The 22,936-nt window shown below is 49.2% G+C and overlaps 1 protein-coding gene across 1 annotated transcript in view; it reads right to left on the bottom strand.

The window, feature by feature from the left end:
* Positions 1 to 2,320: 2,320 nt before the first annotated feature.
* The window catches only part of EP400 (E1A binding protein p400), a 115,885-nt gene continuing 95,269 nt past the window's right edge, over positions 2,321 to 22,936 (bottom strand). Inside the window, exons 49-56 of the mRNA XM_060250300.1 lie at positions 22,283 to 22,487; positions 20,398 to 20,564; positions 15,931 to 16,131; positions 13,314 to 13,509; positions 11,665 to 11,798; positions 8,213 to 8,374; positions 5,768 to 5,845; positions 2,321 to 4,910 (exon numbers count right to left, since the gene is read on the bottom strand). Of these exons, the coding sequence (XP_060106283.1) occupies positions 4,641 to 4,910; positions 5,768 to 5,845; positions 8,213 to 8,374; positions 11,665 to 11,798; positions 13,314 to 13,509; positions 15,931 to 16,131; positions 20,398 to 20,564; positions 22,283 to 22,487 (1,413 nt within the window). The 3' untranslated portion in view covers positions 2,321 to 4,640. The remainder of the gene's footprint in view (positions 4,911 to 5,767; positions 5,846 to 8,212; positions 8,375 to 11,664; positions 11,799 to 13,313; positions 13,510 to 15,930; positions 16,132 to 20,397; positions 20,565 to 22,282; positions 22,488 to 22,936) is intronic.

Here is a 22,936-nt window from a genome sequence, read left to right on the forward strand (position 1 = left end):
TCTACTCAGACTAGCAGTGGCTCTCCAGGGTGTTAGGGAGAGGTCTCCCTGAGACCTCCAGATTCTTTTAATGGAAAATTAAATCCAGAGCCTTTTAATGGAAATGAACCTGGGACCTTCTGCATGGCAAGCAGGTGTCTACCAGTGAGCTATGTCCCCTGTCCTTCCACTGGCCTCTGGCCCTCAGTAATTATACCTTTTGGGGATTTAGCGAAGGATACTGTTTTGATAGCTTTGTGGCTGCCGCCTGAGCCATAGAGTGCTGTAGAACCACCCTCATCCCACCTGGAAGAGTTAAAACGGAGAAAATCAGCTTGTAGTAGTAATTCAAGTGCTAGGCTAAGATCTGTGCAGCCTGGCTCAAAACCTTACTCTGGCAATGAAGCTGGTGGGGTGAAGTTGGGGTGGTCACTCACCCACGCAACCTAAGCCATGTTGGATCAGGCCAGTGGCCCATCCAGTCCTACACCGTGTGTCATGCAGTGGCCAAAACCCAGGGGTCATCAGGAGGTCCACCAGTGGGTCCAGAACTCCACGAGCCCTGCCACTGTTCTCCCCCCACACCAAGCATCAAGAATACAGAGCATCGTTGGCCCAGAAATAGTGTTCCATCTCTTCCTTGTGGCTAACAGCTACTGATGGACCGCTGCTCCATGTTTATCCAGTCCTCTCTTGAAGGTATCTATGCTTGCAGCTGCCACCACCACTTCCTGGGGCAGTGTGTTCCAGATGTTAATGACTCTTTGGATTAAGACGTCCAGAGTGAGGGTGCTGGAGTCCCTGCCGTAAGACTGAAAATCAGATCTAAGTTCTTGAAATTTCAGATCGAATTTGAGACTTTAACAAGACCCTGAGCCTGTGGCAAAACCATTGGGGGGGGCGAGCAGGGAAAGACTTTACCAGCTTCACAGGATGAAATTTCCTGACCAAAACATTTCTCTTTCCTCTGATTTCACAAAATATGAAAAATATCATCACAAAACGATTTTTTTTTTCCTGGAAAAAAGGTGCTGGAACTCTTGAGGGAAATGGAGAAGCACATGGGTGGCCCTCGTGAACTTTTAAGACATTTTTGGAGAATTTTGTTCCCATGAAGAGATTCTGGAACTCTGTTCTGTTGCGTTCTCCCGCGGTGGGGGAACACCCTGATCACAAACTGTTAGAAAAGCTGCCTTAGGGGGGAGGGTCCAGAGATTTACCTGTTTTTTTAGCCACTGTGTGACAGTGTTGTACTGGGTGGGCCATTGGCTTCATTCAACATGGCTTCTCTTATGATCAGGCAGCAAATGGGGGGGGGGGGGGAAATAAAGCATATAGCAACCCTTCGACCAAAGTGTGGGTGTTTAAGAGATCTGGGGAAATTTCTCACACCAGTGCCATTTCCTCATGGGGGTGGATGATCCACACCCCCAACTCCTATTGCCTCCTATTGATCCAAGCGGCAATGGAAGAAAAAAAAACACATTTTAAAAAAATCTTCAGCTGCCCTGCTACATCACTTATGGTGAAAACCCAGAGGTGACCTCAGGAGCTCTAAGAACTTCCAGGAGCTCTATGGGAAAATGATGATGCAGAGAAAGGCTCAGCTCCCCCGCTCCCTTCTCCACTCATAACCCTCTCTTCCTGGTTACCAGGCACTGCCTAGCAACTGTAATGCTACCACAGAAAAGGCCCCGTTCCTGGATCATCACCTGGCTAAATAATACCTACTTCAGAAGCCAGCGCAGGCTATTCCACTGCAATATCATGAATACTGTGGGGGCATCCAACATAAAAAGGTCACAACATTCATATCCTGGTGTGTGTGGTTAGCTGCTCCTCAAAAGAGCAGATTAGAGCAGGGGCTCCCAACCTTTTTGGAACCAGGGACTGGTTCCGTGGAAGACAATTTGTCCACAGACCAGTGGGGGGGGGGCAGCACTGGGGTTTTTGCCATCCCAGTATGCCCTCCGCACCCATGCCCCATCCCATGGGAATCTTTAAATTGGGGGGGGGAGACTGGGGCTGTTTTTGCTGCCTCTCCATTAAGTGGCCAATCTGCCTCCCCCTCTGATTTAAAGACCCCCACTGATTAGCTGATTGGTGTGTGTGGGGGGTCTATAAATGAGTAGGCTAAGGTCGCAGCAGCGCTGCCATTTCTGCTAGCCCAGGACATGAGCGGACGAAAGAGGCAGTGTGGCTTCGCTCCAAGGCTGCCTCCCCTGCAAGGGGGTCTCTGCCTCGCTCTGCGGCCCAGTTGCTAGCAGGCCACTGACCGGTACCGGTGGTTGGGGACCTCTGGTTTAGAGTACCTTGTGTTCAGAGCAAATGACACGGAGGATGTTATACAAATGTACACTTTATTACACCTTCAGGTAGGATACAGCACAAGTCCTTACAATCCTACTGGGTCAAGTACAAACGTGTTATGTTCATAAAGGTATTTACAAGTTTCTAGCACACTTTGGAGGCGGAGGGAGGAAGAAAGGAAGGGGGGAGGAGGAGGAAAAATCTAAATTGTCATCTCCACCGTATGGGGAAACAGAAATGGCCTCTGATGCGATCAAAAGCAGAACACTTATCAAATGGTGGGGTGGAAGCAGGGGGCGGGCGTACCTCTGTTTTGTACGTTACGCTAAGTTCATGCAGGAATATTTTTTTTAAAAGAGAGAAAACAATATCAGCAGTAAAACCAGGTCTACCTAACACACTAAAACAAATGAATGTCAGTACAGCGTACACAGAAACAGGGTGAAATCTATCGAGAGCTGCGTTCCTGAGCACGTCTCGCTTGATGCGAATGGGAGCAGCGCTGAATCTCAAAATCTGCTTCTGTGCAAAGGCTCCTTCATTTCATGTCACTTGCAAAGGAAATCTTCCTGGCAGTTTTCTGTCCTGTGGTCTGCAATCATCTGGACTTAACTGCTCCAGGGTCCGTGTATCAGAAGCTCTCCGAAACGCAAGGGTTCGAAAACAGCGTTGGGAAGAAGAATCTAACAAACCAAGCCAAACGCAAACAAGCACAAACCTAACATCCTTTTCAAAACTCTCCGCCCTTCTGTTCTGTGAAAAGCTGCGGGAGAAGGGGCTGAGAATCAGCCTCCGACCGTGCACAGCGGTTGCACTGCATATGCGTGCTCCTCTCTTTTGGATCGTGGCCTTAGACTTCCACGTAACCTCGCAAGACTCTCTTGCTAAATGCGAGTTGGGTGGGAAGAGAGGTTTTTAAAAACCCATTTCCCCCCCCATCAAGGAAGCTGCTTGTTAAAAACACACAGGCTGAATGCCCCATGCTTCTTTGTCCTAACAGCCTGCTGTGTAGCGTAGCAGCCAAAGCGGGGAGACCCACTCAGGGCCCTGAGCAATGTCCAGTTCACAGCCAAGAAAGGCGCTTTTGCTTTTCAGCAAATCTGTACAGTATAAAGAAAGATAGGCCAAAAAGCTACTGCTATTCTGGCCTGCTAGGGAACGGAAATGTGCACCACTTTGCAGAATTAGCAACTCAAAATACTTCCCCAAAAGGGTTTAAAAAAAAAAAAAGCTTTAGAAAAGGAATAGTACAAAACACAACAAACTTATTCTTTACTCAACTGAAGGATCAACGAAACTTAAATTTTCCATTTCTTCCTCCGGAACAGAAAAGGGTTAACGTTGAACATTTCAAAACAGGATCCGCAAATGCAGAACAAAAGGCAAGTGCAGAACTTATGCTGGACCGGGCTCTGCTTTACCCTCCCTCGGGACCTACCCCATGAAAAAACCAAGGACAACAAAAGCCATTTGCTAAGCAATATGAATCGAGCGTTTCCTTTTACAAATTGAGGTGGTGTGAGAAGGGGAAGGGGAGTTACAATTCAACACACACAGCCACTATCGCACAGTATAATTATTTTTTTGCCTCTCCAAAAACCCACATGCCTACGATATTCATCATGTGAAAAAAAAAATGGAAAACGAGAGCCGAAGGGATGGGGGATTCCAAAAACTGTACACCAAATTAAAAAAACAACAACAAAAATATTCAAACTAGCAAATGCTTCATTAAAAAGACTTACCAAAAACAATGGAGCCTGGAATATGGGTTTGTAATTACAAATATTTACAAAATCTTCACATTTATTGGCTAAAGTAGCAGGGAATGCTTTCGCTTTGTCTCTCTTCCCCCCCACCCCCACGCCCCCAAACACACACACAAATTCGACAAAAGGCTTGCTTAGAATGCAGCTTCCAAGGGACGAGAGAGAGAGAGAGAGGACAGTTTGGCCAAGTGCTATCGAGGGTCCTCGCTGCCCACTCAGGGCATTAGAAGCCCCCACTCACATTAAGATTCCCCCTCTGGCAGTGACAATTGTCTAGAATACGCAGACAAAATTCTACAGGTAACCCGAAAACAATCTCCTTGTTACATCTGGGTAGAAATGAGCAAAGACCGAATCTTTAAAAAGGATTGACGCGCTTATACGATTCGGACAAGCAAACGGAAAACGGGTGGGTGTTCTTGCTGGAACGACATGGAAGCGAGGATTCCCCAAACGCGCTCTTGCTCAGGAAAGAGGTTCGCTGCCGAAGCGGCAGCTGCTGTCCCAAGGCCTTCCTGGACAAACGGAGAAGACTTGCAGCCTCGCGGAAGAGGTGGGCCTCGCGAGAAACCCGCCTGACGCTCAGCTAGGCTTGTTGGGTGCCTTTAATCGGACCGGGGCTCTCATCTGCACTTTGGCTGGCTGAGTTTGGCTGTCGGAAGGCGCCGGTGCCTGGGCTGGGTTGGAGACCCCGGGGCCCTGGATCTGGGGCGACGCCGTCGTGACCACCTGCTGCTGGATCAGTTTCTGCTGGACCACTTGAGCGGTAGCGGTGGTGGCCGGGATCACCTGGACCTGCTGCTGTCCTGCCGTCGTCTGGGACAAGGTCACTGTCTGCGGCTGAGCTTGAACCTGAGCAGGTGGGGGGGGGCGGGAAAAACAAATCCATTAGCAAATAGCTTGCTTCCCAAGCACCCAGGCCTTTCCCTACAGGCTACGCTTCTCTCTGCTCATGGCCCCCTGAAACACTGGGAAAGTGGAAACAGTCACGGTGTCCTGGTGTTCAGTTGGGTGTCTGTCGCGCCTGGGACCACGGGTACATGACATGAAAAAAAAAATCCACATAAACAGAATGCACAAAATTCTGCAGCAAACACTGCAAATTCTAGGATTGGACTATTTCTTTATTGAAAACGTTTATTAACTGCTTTCCGGTCTTAAAGGAACTCAAGACGGCTTATGAAGGCAAACCACAACAAACCCCCGTGAAATACGTAAGAACCCAACGATTTAAAATCAACAATACAAAACTGCCGGGGAGATGGGGAAAAATGGTATCATACAGCAGAGGTGGCCAAACTGCAGCTCGGGAGCCGCATGTGACTCTTTCACACATATTGTATGGCTCTTGAAGCCCCCGCTGTCCTGTCCACTGTCTTGGAGAAGGCAGTGGTCTCTTTAAATAGTTTGTCCAAGCCAAGCCAGCTGGCAGCTTTATAGAATGCATTTAAAGGTAAAGTTGCTTTCTCTCCACCTCCCCCTCCCCATTTACCTGCCTGCCTGCCTTGTAGCTCTCAAATATCGGACGTTCATGTCTTGCAGCTATCAAACATCTGACTATTATTATATGTAGGTCTTACATTAAGCACGTTTGGACACCTTTGTTATACAGCTTATGTAGACCTCCTAAACGCACTTAATTTAAACCATTCTGAAAGTGAAAGCATGGAGGACGCACCACTAACAAAAACCATTCCCGGGAGTCTTACCTGCTGGGAAACGGACACCATTTGCTGAATGTTGGCCACGGCTGCCTGCTGTGAGACCACTTGAGGAATCTTTGCGACCTTTAAGAATGATACAATGGGGCAGAGGCAAAAGGGGCCTGGGTTGAGTTGCAGCTTCGGTTCTGCAGATACTTGTTTGCAAATGGTGGATTTAATTTATTTATTTAGGTTTGCATCCCGCCCTTCCCTCACGGGTTCAGGGCAGCTAACAACATTTTAAAACAACAATCTGGCTTAAAAACAAGACACTATAATAAAACAACAACATAACAATTTACAAAACTATAAGCCGGTCATCCAAGATTCGTTGCCATTGCTGCTATCATTGCATTGGCGCGTACATATTGCTGACATTATTATTACTGTTACGCTGGCGCTCAGATGTTGTTATGCTAGTGCCGGTCGGGCTCTTAGAGCTATGATGGAAATGTTATAACGTAGCAGTCGCCTGCCTCTACAATGCAAGCCGAAAGAGTTCAGTCTTGCAGGCCCTGCGGAACCATACCAGGTCCCGCAGAACTCTAATTTCTTCTGGAAGGACATTCCACTATGTGGGGGCTGCCACAGAAAAAGCCCTGACCCTAGTGGTGGCCAACCGTACTTCTTTTGTAGGGATTGTTAAAAGATTGTGAGAGCCTGAGCGTAGTGCCCGCTGGGGTACATATGGGGGAAGGTGGTCTTGCAGGTAAGCAGGCCCCCCCAGACCATATAGGGATTTAAAGGTTAAAACCAGTACCTTGAAGCGAACCTGGAATGCCAAAGGCAACCAGTGCAGTGTTTGCAGCGCAGTGCAGTGTTTCCACATTTGACTCATTTGGGGGTGGGGGGGGGGAAGTGCAGCATACGAGAACATACAAGAGCTCTGCTGGATCAGACCAGTGGTCCACCCAGTCCTGCATCCTGTCTCACACAGTGGCCAACCAGTACCTACGGATGCCTACAGCAGAGCACAGAGGCCGAGGCCTTCCCCTGAAGCTGCCTCCTGGCTTTGGGATTCAGAAGATTAGTGCCTCTGAATGTGGAGGTTCCCCTCAGTCCCATAGCTGGCAGCCCCACTGATAGACTCGTCCTCCACGATCTATCTAATCCCCTTTTAATGCTGTTTATTCCCGTGGCCATTGCTACAACCCCTGGCAGGGAACGCCACATTTTAATCACTCTTTGCATCAGGACCGGATCTACATGTTTTTTGAGGTGGGGCAAAATTAAAAAATGATGATGCCCCCTTACGAGCTATTCTGTCTTATGGTCCCACAGAATACCATGAACTCCATACCCAATTTGGCGCCCCACCCCCCGCCATCGGTGCCCGGGGCAAGCACTCCCCTCTGCCCCCCCCCCCCAGATCTGGTCCTGCTTTGCATAAAGAAGTACTTCCCTTTGTCCATCCTGAACCTACTGCCCATCAGTTTCACCGGATGCCCTCGAGCTCTAGCATTTGGGGAGAGGGAGAAAAAGTTCTCTTTGTCGACTCTCTCCACCCCACACCTTATTTTATAAACTTCTATCATGTCCATCCCCTTAAGTCATCTCATTTTTTAAACTGAAAAATTCCAGACTCTCCAGCCTTTCCTCACAGGGAAGGTGCTCCAACCCTCTAACCCAAGGGTGTCAAACATGCAACCCAGGGTCCGAATCGGGCCCCCAGAAGGCTCTTATCGGGCCCCCGAGCAACTGGCTGTCATCTACTTCCTTCTCCCTCTCTCCTGCTTCCTTCTGCTTAACAGCTTGCTTTGCAAGGCTTGCTCAATCACACAGGAGCTACAGAGCAAAGTCTCTATTTTCTCCATTTGCTGAGGATCCTCCCTTGGGGAAGAAGGGGGGAGGAACAGCTTGCCTTGCCAGGCTCTCTCAATCACACAACAGAGCTACTTAGCCAAAACTGTCTTCCTTCTATTGGCTGAGGCTCCTCCCCATCTTGGTCTTCTGGGAAAGGAAGGAAAGAGCCAGAACTTCCTTTGCCCAGTTCCCTGGATCCCATAGGAGAAATACAAAGAAAGCACCTTTAAGACCAATGAGTGCTAATGTTTTAAGCATGTCTTAAGGTTGTTTTTTTTTTAAAAAAAAAACTTGAATTGTGTTTGTCTGGGTCCTTTATAAAGTTTATCTCTCTGCTACCTAATCTTAAATAGGGACACACATGGCCCCGCCCAACAAGGTCTCATTTACGTCAGATTCGGCCCTCAAAACAAATGAGTTCGACACCCCGGCTCTAACCATCTGGGTTGCTTCCCTCTGTCCTTTTTCCAAGTCACGTCAGCCTTTATTGGCATAAAAATAACAGCACATATTAATATAATAAAAAACAGGATAGAAACTGCTCGATGTCCTTTTCCCATACGGCACGGGCACTTGTATTGGGGACTGCCAGCGTTGACTACCAACTCCAAAGCAGGCGAGGGGGCGGGAAGCTAGGTTTCCTGGTACCTGTATTTGAGTCGGGACTTGCTGGGTTCCACCCGTTTTCTGAGCCTGTGAAAGGGGAGTTGTCAGGAACTGTGTTTTGATGGCCGGCTGCGTGGCGTAGGCGACTTTTTGCTGCTGTGACGTCTGCTGTTGTGCCTGGACCGTGACTTGCTGTGGGTTTATCTGAGGAGGCAAAATACAGTTAGATGTGCTAGTTATCAACGTGACACGGCGCCCAGAGAACCCTTTTTTCTTGCTCAATTACAAAGGCACTCAAAGCCCTCTCAATGCAGCGCAACCGTGGTGGTGGGGAAAGTGCTGTCTGAATGCAGCCAGGCTATGGCAACTCTTCATGGGGTTTTCAAGGCAGGAGGTGAGCAGAAGTGGCTTGCCACTGCTTGCCTCTGCACAGCAGCCCTGGGCTTCCTGGGCGGTCTCCCATTCAAGAATTAACCAGGGCTTTGCTTCTGAGATTTGATGAGATCAGTGGGCCAATTCTGCACTTTAATCCTGGTTCAGCCCTGTCCCCAAACTGACATTGTACACTTGAATCACGGAATCACAGAAACCAACTCTATGAGTTTATGGCCTAGGACCTGCTTACCTTAGGGACCGTCTCTCCCCATATGTTCCCCGGAGAGTACTGAGAACGGGTTCCCATAATCTCTTTACAATCTCCGGGCCAAAGGAGGCTCGTTTGAAGTTAACTAGGGACAGGGCTTTTTCGATCACAGCCCCCTGTTGGTGGAACCAGCTGCTGGAAGAGGTGAGGGCCCTGCGGAACCGTGGGCAGTTCCGCAGGGCCTGTAAGACAGTCCTCTTCCGGTTGGCATACAACTGACCGGCATCTGAAGACTGTAGGATAGTACGCTGACGAATTGTGTTTATTTTTACTGTGTAAATTATTAATGTATTTTAATTCTTGATTTTATTGTTAGAATTCTGTGTTGTGAGCCGCCCTGAGCCCGCTTCGGTGGGGTAGGGCGGGATATAAATTGAATTTCATTTTATTTCATTTCATTTGATTTGATTTATATCCCACCCTACCCCACCGAGGCGGGCTCAGGGCAGCTCACAACACAGAAATTCTAACAATAGGATCTAAGAATTAAAATACATAATAATTTACATAATTAAAACAACTAAAATCAATCGATCAATGTCAGTGTGCTATCTTCCAAGCTTCCGTCAGAATATTTCAATGCCAGTCAGTTATAAATGAATGAAATAAATAAATTTATTTATTTATTATTTATTACGTTCAACTTATATCCCGCCCTCTCCGCAAGCGGACTCAGGGCGGCTCACAACATCATTTCAATACAGTTAAACCAATAAAGCATATAAAACCATAATTTACATATTTCAATTTTTAAAAACATGTTACAATTTTAAAAACCATTCTATAGTGCTGCATCCATACAATATAGGAGGGATTGAATTTCCGAACAGTGATCACCAGCATTCTATGTGATCTCCGGTGGCAGCCATCTTTCCGTCAAGCATCGAAGGCCTGCTTGAACAATTCAGTCTTACAGGCCCTGCGGAATGCAGACAGATCCCGCAGGGCCCTTATGGCTTCCGGAAAGGTATTCCAAAGCTCTGGTGCTGCCACCGAAAAAGCCCTAGATCTTGTCACACATAACCTGGCTTTTTTTGGTCCGGGGGCGGACAGTAAGTTTTTTGCCCCTGAACGCAGTGCTCTCTGGGGAATATATGGAGAAAGGCGGTCCCGTAGATAGGCAGGTCCCTGACCATAAAGGGCTTTAAAGGTCAATACCAACACCTTGAAGCGAACTCGGAACACAACAGGTAGCCAGTGCAGCTCTTTCAGCACTGGCTGAATGTGCTCCCATCGTGGCAGCCTCATTAACAGCCGTGCCGCTGTTAATGAGGCTGAAATAAAATAAATAAATGATTCTATGATCCTAGTGTAGAAAATCAGTTTGGGGAACAGGGCTGAACCAAGATTAAAGGTCTAGTGCAGAATTGGCCCAGGCTAGCCTGGATCACCTAAATCTGTTGGGTGCACAATAAGGGGTGTGAATCTGCCTCCTCGGCTACAGAAAGAAGCCCCAATTATGCCAGGCTGCAAAGGGGCAGGCAGGTCAGCTTCAAGCAGCAAAATGAAATAAGAATCCAGGGACCCCTTAATGACCGACGGTGTGTGTTTCAGTGTGAGTTTTTGTGGTTCGCAGCCAGATCCGTGAAGAAAAATCATACAGAGAAATGCAAGCGGGCAGCCGTGTTGATCCGAAGTAGTAGAACAAAATAGGAGTCAAGTCGCACCCTTTAAGACCAACTTAGTTTTATTCAGAACGTAAGCTTTCGTGTGCTCTGAGCACACTTCATCAAACGAGGAATCCGGTACAGTGAGCAGAGCCACACATAGCTGGTAGGCAGTGGCTCAGAATGCAAAATGGTACAAATTTAAGATCCAATGACAGAATAGTAAAATTACCTGGTAGGCAGTAACAACAGAATCATTAACAGACGTCCTTACATTTTGACACATTACTGTTTTGATTGCTTTTGCATGCTCACGCTACTCAGATCAAAGGTTTGCTCAATTTGTTCATTTTACTATTCTGTCACTGGATCTTAAATTTGTACCATTTTGCATTCTGAGCCACTGCCTACCAGCTATGTATCACTCTGCTCACTGTACCGGATTCTTGTCTGATGAAGTGTGCTCAGAGCACACGAAAGCTTATGTTCTGAATAAAACTAAATTGGTCTTAAAAGTCACTTGACTCCTATCTTATTCATACAGAGAAATGTTATGGAGCAAGGGGCGGGGGGAGATGAGTGAAAGTCTAGTGTGGATTACACGATAAGCCTTTCAAGCAACAATCTCAATGTAAGCAGGAAAGGGAGATAATGATGTAGAAAGAGCAGGTAGTAGAATTCACACCATCCTGCCCTATGACATTTCCTCAATACAATTTCCCATCATCTGGCTATCTGACGAAGTGGGCTGTGACCTATGAACGCCCATACTGAAATAAACATGGCGGGTCCTTCAGGTGTCATCAGACTGTTATTTTATAGTGATATCAACCTGACTTGTTTCCACCTTTGGCCAGCCGTAAACAGCAGCCTTACCCTAGGAGAAGGCAGTAAGAGAAAAGAGAAGGCAGAAAAAGGGGAGGAGAGAGCAAAGGCAGAAAGAGGAAAGAGAAGGCAGAAAAAGGAGAGAGGAGGAAGAAAGAGGAGGGAAAGTGAAGACAGAAAAAGAAGAGAAGAGAGAAGGCAGAAAAAGGAGAGGAGGAAGAAAGAGGAGGGAAAGAGAAGACAGAAAAAGAAGAGAAGAGAGAAGGCAGAAAAAGGAGAGGAGGGAGAAGGCAGAAAAAGGAGAGAGAAGGCAGAAAAAGGAGGGAAAGAGAAGGCAAAAAAAAGGAGAAGGCGGAAAGAAAGGAGGCGGAAAGAGAAGAGAAAGAGAAGGCAGGAGGAGGAGAGAAAGAGACAGAGACCTTTTGCTGAACGGCACTTTGTCCTTGGGCAACCTGGGGCTGGATGGCTTTCTGCTGCTGGGTTGCCTGGTGGTGATGCTTGAGCTTCAAGAGCTGCTGGACATGCAGCGGCTGGGCCACCACGGTCTGCCCTCCTGCATGGGACAAAAAAAGAGAGAAGAAAGGTCTGCTGAGTTGGGACTCCTTTCAAGGCAATGCCTGGGATTCCCAAGAGATGCCCTCTCTCAAAATGCTAGAACACGAAGGCATCCAAATGAAGCTGATGGGGAGTAGGTTCAAGACGGACAAAAGGAAACACTGCTTTACACAGAGAGTGATTAAAAAGTGCGATTCGCTGCCGCAGAATGCAGAGATGGTCACAGAAATAAACAGGTTTAAAAGAGGGTTAAGACAGATTCATGGATGATAAGTCGATCAACGGTTACCAGCCAAGGTGATTAAAGGGAACCTCCATATTCAGTGGCACTAAACCTCTGAATCCCAGAGTCAGGAGTCAACCTCTGGGGGAGGCCTCAGCCTCTATGCCCAGTTGTTGGACATCCAGAGGAAATGGATGGCCACTGTAAGACGGGATGCTGGACTAGAGGGATCACTGGTCTGATCCAGCAGGGCTCTTATGTTCTCATTAAAGAAAGGCCTTGGCCTCTCTGTCTGTTGTTGACACTCCAGAAGAACAGGTTGGTGTGCGACAGGACGTTTAATGTTCTTAAAAACGCCCAGATCCGACAATGGCTGCCAGTGGGGTTCCTTACACTACCGTCTCCACAGGCAGGACCAGAGCCGAAAACAGGACAAAAGCAAACCAAGAGACAACTGCCACAGTCCAACTCGTCTCCCCCAGATTCTCATGCAGAGCTGCAGGAAATTTGTGCAAGCGAAGGGGCGAAAGGGAAGAGTGCAGTGTGCACATAACATGTAGCAGCACTTTCCCCAGCTACTAAACACCGCTTCCTGCAAATGGAATGCAGAGAGGCCTGGATTTTAATTTGGAGAATTTTCAGAGAGTGAGTGAGCCCGAATGTCAACAAATGTAACCATCTGCAAAGAACACAGGACCCACGCTACTGAAAAGCTTATGAATCACTTGACCCATGGGAAAAAGAAAGAGCCATCCCCACCAATTTGTGCAAGGCTCTTTCTGACAGGAGACCGTGGGGGGACCCAAGCCCTTGACATTGCAGGATCCCAGCCACAGTTCTTCTCTTGCTGGCCCCTTCTTGCCTCAACTTCCTATCTCCACCGTTTCCCTTGAGCTACCTAACCTGCATCAGCTTCTTCTTCTTCACATTTTGTGCTTTCCCTTGCCTCGTTCCTTAGCTAGCCCCTCCGACCACTTCCCAGTCCTCATCCTGCCTCTGTTTGACGTTTTAGCCCCAGCCAAAGCAACCGTTTCCCCTTTCCTCACAGAAACCGGACTTTAATCTGTTTTAAGTTCAGCTGACCGCAGAACATTCTGTGCCACTGCATCCTTTCAACCTTTGCCACCAAAAGCACAGCACAAAACAGGTCTGCTTCGTGGGCTTGTTGTGGCCTTGCTCTCGGAGAAGAAGAGGACAGAAGCTGAATCGGAAAAGCCTTAGAATTGTTCCATTTATTTATTTTGCTTCTTTCCACCAAACGCCTTGACTTTCAGGAAACCGCTCAGATACCTGCTGCCTTCTGTGGCTGCCCGATAGCAACGCTAATCCCGGCGACGGTAACGGGGAGGGTGGTGACTCCTGCAGAAGAGACCACGGCAGCCGGCACAGACACGACTGGAGGTTTCGCCAAAGCCACCTGGGCCGCTTGCGGCGTCTGGGCCTGGATCTGACCTTGGGCTTGAAGCTGGGAAGCAGCAACACGAGTCTAAGCAGTAAGGAATTAAGATTATTGCATCAGCATACAAGAGGCCTAAGTCACTCAGGGGATAAGATGTAGTTGAGAGGCCAGTGGTTGAGCCCCAGCTTTATACACAGAAGGCCCCATGTTCAATCCCGTACACTTAGTGGATAAGAGATACAATCCAGCAGCTCTAGAAAACTTGGTTGTGAAGAAGAAGTTATTGGATTTATATCCTGCCCTCCACTCCAAAGAGTCTCAGAGCGGCTCACAATCTCCTTTATCTTCCTCCCCCACAACAGACACCCTGTGAGGTAGATGAAGATATTGGATTTATATCCCACCCTCCACTCTGAAGAGTCTCAGAGCGGCTCACAATCTCCTTTATCTTCCTCCCCCACAACAGACACCCTGTGAGGTAGATGAAGATATTGAATTTATATCCCACCCTCCACTCCGAAGAGTCTCAGAGCGGCTCACAATCTCCTTTACCTTCCTCCCCCACAACAGACACCCTGTGAGGTAGGTGGGGCTGAAAGGGCTCTCCCAGCAGCTGCCCTTTCAAGGACAACTCCTACAAGGCCATCCCAGCAGATGCAAGTGGAGGAGTGGAGAATCAAACCCAGTTCTCCCAGATAAGAGTCTGCACACTTAACCAGTACACCAAACTGGCTCTCTATGAGAGCTATGGCTGACCCAAGACCATTCCAGCAGCTGCAGGTGGAGGAGTGGGGAATCAAACCCGGTTCTCCCAGACAAGAGAGCTATGGCTGACCCAAGGCCATTCCAGCAGGTGCAAGTGGGGGAGTGGGGAATCAAACCCGGTTCTCCCAGATAAGAGTCTGCACACTTACCCACTACACCAAACTGGCTCTCCACAATTTTGGAGATTGGATTTATACCCGTCCTTCACTAGGAATCTCAGAGCAACTTACAATCTCCTTCCCTTCCAGTTGCACCTTAAAGACTAATAGAACTTGGGGCAGGGTGTGAGCTTTCATAAGTCACTACCCACTTCCCCAGGGGCCATATATATATATGTTCATTTGGTGTAGTGGTTAAGTGTGCAGAGTCTAATCTGGGAGAACCAGGTATGATCCCTCACTCCTCCACATGCAACCAGCTGGGTGACCTTGGGTCAGTCACAGTTCTCTCGGAGCTGTTCTCTTGAGAGGCGTTCTGGAAAGAGCTCTCTGAGCACCACCTACCTCACTGGGGGGGGGGGTGTCTGTTGTGGGGAGAAGAAGGGAAGGAGACTGTAAGTCGCTCTGAGACTCCTAGTGAAGGGCGGGTATAAATCCAATCTCTTCTTCTTCACAACCGAAAAAATTTGCCATGTTTGGGAGTCTTCACAATGTGTTGGCTCCAAATAAAAAAAACCCCTCAAGTATCAGGAAAAGCCCTTGCTGTGCCCAAGACCCTGGAGAATCACTGGCGGTGGGAGGGGACAGAACCGAGTGAGAAGGACTGAATGAAAGATACAGCCTCCTTATGCAAAAAAGAAATCGATGCACCTCACAAGAGTACACAACTCTTGACTCTCTGGAACGTGATGATGTGGGTGGGTCTTCCTATGATACTCTAAAACAGGGGTGGCCAACGGTAGCTCTCCAGATGTTTTTTTTGCCTACAACTCCCATCAGCCCCAGCCATTGGCCATGCTGGCTGGGGCTGATGGGAGTTGTAGGCAAAAAAAAAAAACCCCACTTGGAGAGCTACTGTTGGCCACCCCTGCTCTAAATAATATAAGCATCAGGGACTTCTTTATGAGTCACTGAATGGGGGGCACTGGGATGGTGCGGAGATCCCCACCTAAAGCTTTGCCACATGAAGGAGTGTTACCTGTTGACCTAAAGCTTCCCCCACCCGGTCACGCAGCATTAAAAGCTCAAAGCAGCCCCGTAGCTAGGGGCCATGGGAGTTCGTGGCGGTGGGGGCCCTTTAAATCACGCAGGAGGCTGGTGACTGCTCCTGCCGCCCCTCCTTCACGATTTGGACCCCACCAATCAGCTGATTTGTGGACCCTTTGAATGGCATGGGAGGGGCAGCGGCTGCTCCTGGGTGCCCCTCCCATAGGATTTAAATTGTGCAGTCTGGGGGTGAGGGGGGGCCCAAAACTGTCGGGGGGGGGCAGGCTCCATGGTTCCCCTGGTTAGCTACGGGCCTGGCTCAAAGGAACCATCCTCTCATTTCATGCAGCTTTCTTGAACCATGAGGTCTAGAAACTTACTATGTGTTTGCCCAAGGAAGTTTAAATCCTCAGGCCCCCACAAGAGTTACCACCCTCTCGTGCCTCTGAGCGGCCACATTCTGCCGTCGACAGTATCAGCCGGCCAGCAACTCCCTCCATCCCTGGCTGCCACCCCAATCGCACCTGTGGGGGGGGGGCTTCCCCTCCCACCCCAACGCACACTGAGCAGTTCACGGAAGACAAAAGAGGCAACTCACCAGGCGAGCGACCTGAAGGTTGGTGACGGTGGTGCCTGTCAGGACCGCCCCGGGCCTCGGTGCCGCGACTGCCGTGAGCTGCTGGGGCTGCTGCTGTTGCACCTGGACCTGCGTGCTCTGCTGCGGGGCTCCCGCTTGCGCCTGCTGCTGGGCCGCCTGCTGCTGGGGAAGCTGCAGCTTCTGCTTCTGCAACTTGAGCATCTCCTGGAAGGTGACAACACACACACATCCCTTTTACGTCGATGACTCTGGTGCCGGGACAGAGAGTCTCGGGCGCTGGAAGCTGCTGCGAACAGGCAGGCTTCTATTTCTTGAGTCGAGGGAAGGAGGATCTTGCCTCGAGGACACGTTCCGGGAGCAGTGGGGCTTTCCACTTGCTGGCGGCGGAACCGCCTCTTGCGGCAGGGGAAGGCTCCTTGAGACAAACGCACTCCCCTACCACAGGGTTGGCCAACGGTAGCTCTCCAGTTTTTTTTTTTTTTTTTGCCTACAACTCCCATCATGGCCAATGGCTGGGGCTGATGGGAGTTGTAGGCAAAAAACATCTGGAGAGCTACTGTTGGCCACTCCTGCCCTACCACAAGGGTGATTGAGGTTTTTATAATTAAAGGCTGGACTTCCTTGGTGGTCTCCCATCCAGGTACCGAGCGTGGCTGACTCTGTTTAGCTTCCAAGCTCTGATGAGACACAGACAGGTTGGGCTACTGGACTGCTCTGAAGGTTTTTCACTTTCCAATCATGACACATTTAATGTCTCGGGGGGGGGGGATTCAGAGCTTTGCAAAGGAATGACAGTCGTTTCAGTTCCAGGCACAGAGGCCAGGACAAACCACAACTGATTGCAAGATGAATCTGGACATCACGAGGACTTGCTGTTTTGTTAACAAGCAGGCGTGGAATTCTCCTTTGCATATTAGACCACACACCCCTGATGTAGCCAATCCCCCAAGAGCTTACAAGGCTCTTTTTTGTAAGCTCCAGGAGGATTGGCTACATCAGGGGTGTGTGGCCTAATATGCAAAGGAGCTCCTGATAGAATTCCACCCCTGGTAACAAACCTAGGAAGCAACAGAGGCTGAAGAGCCATAAGCAGACTGTGGGGTTCCTTCTCTCCAGGAACAAACCACATGTTTTCTTAATGACAATGCCAGAACAAAGCATGAAAGGCAGAAAGATTTGCTGCACAGATCCAAAACATCAGGAAAGAATTCATGGAGATTTACTGGGCCCATTGCCAAGTTGACGTTCCGTACTAGATTATATTCTTTATTTAGTCTTATGTTTTAGCGACTTATTTCCATTATGCAGGCTGACCAATGAACTGAGTTGATTCCCCTCCGCCCACGAATTGATCCCTATTGGAGGGACATTTTCCATCGGCGCTCAAAGAGGCGGTGGTCCGCCCCCTCCTGAAGAAAACAACGTTAGATCCGACCGAATTGGCACACTACCGGCCGGTATCGAATTTGCCCTTTTTGGGCAAACTTATAGAGAGGGCAGCGGCGTTGCAGCTACAGAGCTTCCTGGAGGATGCTTCTGTCCTCGACCCCTACCAGTCTGGTTTTCGCCCGGGCCACGGGACAGAGGCGGTGCTGGTCGCCCTGGTGGATGACCTTCGGCGACATCTGGATCAAGGCGGCTCGGCGGTGCTGATGTTGTTGGACCTATCGGCAGCGTTCGATATGGTCGACCATCGGCTCCTGGCGTGCCGCCTTGCCGACGCAGGGATTCAGGGGTTGGCCTTGCAATGGCTTTCCTCTTTCCTTGACGGTCGGGGACAAAGGGTGGCAATTGGGGAGGAACTGTCCCGGAGACACACGCTTGAGTGCGGGGTGCCTCAAGGGGCGGTGCTTTCCCCGATGTTATTTAACATCTATATGCGCCCCCTTGCCCAGATGGCCCGAGGGTATGGGCTGGGTTGCCATCAGTATGCTGATGACACCCAGCTCTATCTGCTTATGGACGGCCGGCCCGCCTGCGCCCCAGAAAATCTGGACCGGGCGTTACAGGCAGTGGCTAGGTGGCTTAGGCTGAGTGGGCTGAAGCTGAACCCGGCGAAGACAGAGGTCCTTTGCTTAGGTCGCTGCGGCCCGGGAAGGGAACTCCCCCTGCCAGTTTTTGACGGCGCTCCATTAACAGCGTCGGGCAGGGTTAAGAGCCTGGGGGTGCTGTTGGAGCCTTCATTGACGATGGAGGCTCAGATAGCAGCCACTGCCAAGTCCGCTTTTTTTCATCTTAGGCGGGCGAGGCAGTTGGCCCCCTTCCTGGAACGTGACGACCTGGCAACAGTGATTCATGCTACGGTCACCTCGAGGCTGGACTACTGTAATGCCCTCTACATGGGGCTACCCCTGTGCCGAACCCGGAAACTGCAGTTGGTGCAGAACGCTGCTGCCCGGCTGTTATTAGGGCTCCCAAGATGGGAGCACATTCGACCGGGGCTCCAGGGTCTGCACTGGCTGCCAGTAATATTCCGAGTCCGGTACAAGGTGTTGGTTATGACCTTTAAAGCCCTATATGGCCTAGGACCTGCCTACCTTAGGGACCGTCTCTTCCCACACGTTCCCCAGAGAGTACTACGTTCAGGTTCACAAAACCTGTTGGTAGTCCCCGGGCCAAAGGAGGCCCGCCTAAAATCCACCAGGGATCGGGCCTACTCAATAACGGCACCTTATTGGTGGAACCAGCTGCCGGAAGAGGTGCGGGCCCTGCGGGATCTAGGGCAATTCCGCAGGGCCTGTAAGACAGTCCTCTTCCGGCAGGCCTATGATATTAACTGACAATGTAAAATATCCTGGATGAAAAAATGTATCTATAGGCCGCCGGTTTTTACTCTATCTTGTCTTTTTTACTAAATTATGGTTTAATGGTATTTTAATTGTTTAAACTGAAATTGTTTTAATTATTGTGTTGTAAGCTGCCCTGAGACACCTAGGTGAGAAGGGCGGGGTATAAATCTTAATATAAATAAATAAATAAATAAGAATTCACTACGTGTGACAATAGTCACAATTCATACTTTCTTTGTGCAGAATTTGGGTAGATGTATTCTGCTCCCAAAGCAAGTCCCCCGCCCCTTCTCTCCAAAGCACAAAATACAAGACCGTGAATGAGCTGAATTGGGGGAAGCAACATACATCTTCCTAAAAACAACTGTGGAAGCACAAACCACCATCCATTCTCTGACTGCTTCTAGCTGTTAAAGAAGCGTCGTGGCTTAATGCTTAGGGGGCCAGACCGGAAATTAAGATGCTTAGGGGGAGGTGTTTGTGAGTTTCCTGCATTGTGCAGGGGGTTGGACTAGATGACCCTAGAGGTCCCTTCCAACTCTTCTATGATTCTATGTTTAAGGTTTATTGGATTTATATCCCGCCCTCCCCACCGAAGCAGGCTCAGGGTGGCTCACAGCCGGCAAAATCAACAATACATTCATATTACTTGCATCATAAATTAACAGTTAAACAATTGAAACAGTCTAGCACTAATATCATCTGGTATTACCTCATTTCAGATGACGTTCAGTATATGTTAGACATATATCAGTCATTCCAGATCAATTAAAGGCCTGCTGGAATAGTGTTACTCTTACAGGCCTTGAGGAATTGGGCGGGATCCCGCAAGGCCCTAACCTCTTCCGGCAGCTGATTCCACCAGTAGGGGGCAGCAATCGAGAAGGCTCTCTCTCTGGTGGACTTTAACCTAGCCTCCCTCTGCCCAGGGATCGCTAATAGATTTTGCGTCTCAGATCTAAGTACCCTCTGGGGAAGATGTAGGGTTCAAATCCCCACTGGCCATGAAGCTCAGCGGATGACCTCAGGCCAGTCATTCTCAGGGTCTAACCTATCTCACAGGAGTCAAGTTGACCTTTTAGACCGACCAAGCTTTATTCGGAACGTCGGCTTTCGTGTGCTCTCTAAACACGCTTCATCAGACGAGGGGATCGGGTATTGTGGACTGAAATGCAAGCAGTTTGTTGATTAAGTATGCCGGCCTGATCACATGGTAAACCAGTGTGGCTTGGCCATTTGGTCTGGATAGCCATAAAAGGTAATAAAGTCCTCTGCCAACTGGTGTTTCAGCAAATCTAGGTGAATCACAACAGGATGTGTATTTCCTAGTTGTAGCCCACCTACGACTTACGTTCTGAATAAAACCCGGTTGGTCTTAAAGGTGCAACTTGACTCCTACGTCGTTCAACTACTTCAGACCAACGCGGCTGCCCGCCTGGATCTATCTCACAGGATCGTCTGTGAGGTTACAAATGCAGAATGAGAGGCCCACATACGAAAATAAAAATGCACTCAAGAGAAACACAGTGCTGAAAAGCAGCCATCAAATCCAGGCGCAGGATTCTGTTCTTCCAGCTCTTGAGCTCTGCAAGCAGCACCAGCTGAGAGACTGACATGCAGAGAAACTAATGCAATACTCCAGACTGTGGCAATGTGACTCAAGGGGCGTCACCCTCACCTGCGACAGCTTCCCCACGGCTTTGATCTGGGCCGGCGACTGGGCCTGGGCTTGGCCCTGGATCTGGGGGACCTGGACTTGTGCTGCTGCCTGCTGCTGCTGCCGCAGGATCTGGAAGTGAGCCTGGGATAGTGTCTTCCCCGAGAGCTGGACGCCTGCTGGAGTGGCTGGAAAAAGAGAAAAGTGGGGAAGAATCAGACAGGATAAATATATGGAGCAGAGGTCCATCAGTGGCTATTAGCCACAAGGTATAGGGAACACTGTGTCTGGGGCAGTGATGCTCTGTATTTTTGGTGCGGGGTGGGGGGCAAGAATGGGAAGGCTTCTGGAGTTCTGGCCCCGGTGGTGGACTTCCTGATGCCCCCTGGGTTCTGGCCAAAGTGTGATACAGTGTTGCACTGGATGGACTTCTCTTATGTTCTTCAGCCAGTTTGGTGTAGTGGTTAAGGGCACAGACTCTTATCTGGGAGAACCGGGTTTGATTCCCCACTCCTCCACTTGCAGCTGCTGGAATGGCCTTGGGTCAGCCAGAGCTCTGGCAGGAGTTGTCCCTGAAAGGGCAGCTTCTGGGAGAGCCCTCTCAGCCCCACCTACCTCACAGGGTGTTTGTTGTAGCGGGGGGAGGTAAAGGAGATTGTGATCGCTCTGAGATTCTGAGTGAAGGGTGGGATACAAATCCAATATCCTCCTTTTTACAGACTCTGTCTGGGGCAGTGATGTGGTGTATTCTTGGTGCTTGGGAGGCAACAGTGGGAGGGCTTCTGGAGTTCTTACCCCACTAGTGGACCTCCTGGTGGCACCTGGGTTTGGGTCACTGCGTGACACAGAGGGTAGGGCCTGCATGGGCCACTGGTTGATCCAACATGGCTCCTCTTATGTATGGTGTAATGGTGGGAGGGAGAATGATGTAAGCTTCTTTGGGGCGGCCAATGCGGACAAAGGCAAAGTATAAATGAAGTAAAATCAATCAATAAAAATGCCACCTGGAGCTATCTGAAGAACAAATAAATGAAATATGAATAACAGAGGAAAAGAATTGGATTCTCCACTGATATAAAGTCAATTCAAAATTGTCCTCTAGGTATGGCTCATGTCTTTAATTCAGATTCCTGAGATACGAAGATTTCTCTCGATTGAAAAGGTGGGGCCCATTCATCGTCTCCAGATTTCCTACTCCCTGACCCAGGAACAAGAGGACTCATCTCAAAGAGTCCTGGCCCCACTGGTGGATCTCCTGATGGCACTTGGTTTTTTTGGCCACTGTGTGACACAGAGTGTTGGTCTGGATGGGCCACTGGCCTGATCCAACATGGCTTCTCTTATGTTCTTATGGGACACAGTGTTGGACTGGATGGGCCACTGGCCTGATCCAACATGGCTTCTCTTATGTTCTTATGGGACACAGAGTGTTGGACTGGATGGGCCACTGGCCTGATCCAACATGGCTTCTCTTATGTTCTTATGGGACACAGAGTGTTGGACTGGATGGGCCATTGGCCTGATCCAACATGGCTTCTCTTATGGTCTTATGGGACACAGAGTGTTGGACTGGATGGGCCATGGCCTGATCCAACATGGCTGCTCTCATGTTCTTATGACTAAAAATCCTTTCCTAGTAGCCCTCCAAGAAAAAGTCAAATACAAGCTAGGATATCATTTGCTCATTTATTTAAAAGTTTTGGTCTCATTTCCCCTTCCTGTTTAGAAACTCAAGAGACGTGAGCTTCGGAAACACTGCATGCTCACTGGCATCACTCGGAAACCAGAAAGACTGAAACGCAAAAATGTGATGGTCTGTCTAAGAGAAAACTAACAACAGGCAGATGGTGCTACATTCTAACTCAAATCACAATTGAAATCCTGAAAAAAAAATTAACACTCTTACCTGGGGTAACCTGAGTAACCAGAGATCTCGGCTGAGTCTGAACCGGGGTCAGGTTGGTAGTCACCACAGCCGATGCCGTCACCGAGGTGACAGCTCGGACCCCCGGAGTTGAGGCTATGGTCACCAATTCTGCCGAGGCAGCAGGTGTGGTGGTTGTTCTCTGTTGGGTGTGTACCACCTGGGCTGTGGCTGTGCCTCCTGAAGCCTACAGGAGGAGGAAAGATATTAATCCTCACAGCATCCCAATGGATCAATTCATACATCACGCCAAGAGACAGTTTGCACTTTCCGTATGCAAAATTGTGGGTAACAGCAACTTGTCTGCTTTGCTTTTTCATAGGTTCAGTGTTCAGCGTCGCAAAACCACAGCTTGGTGATTCAGACGTCATGCTGAATCCTGGTTACAAGAACAAGCCAACGGTCTGCAAATCCATGGTTACCGATGCTGAATTGTGGGCTGATTACGGAGCATGGCTTGTCAGTTCTCATAGCAAGCCACGACCACGTTAAGACTTCCTTCACCGTGATTCAGTGTGATGTCTGATCTGAGTCAACATCTTGCATTTGCCCTCTCTCTTTTGGAATGACTCTCAGGAGATTTAGAAACATTTCATCGAGACGGGTCAGTCACCCAAAGACAGAAACTGAAAGCTA

Source organism: Heteronotia binoei, chromosome 11 (assembly GCF_032191835.1).
Source record: "Heteronotia binoei isolate CCM8104 ecotype False Entrance Well chromosome 11, APGP_CSIRO_Hbin_v1, whole genome shotgun sequence".
NCBI classification, from domain to species: domain Eukaryota; kingdom Metazoa; phylum Chordata; class Lepidosauria; order Squamata; family Gekkonidae; genus Heteronotia; species Heteronotia binoei.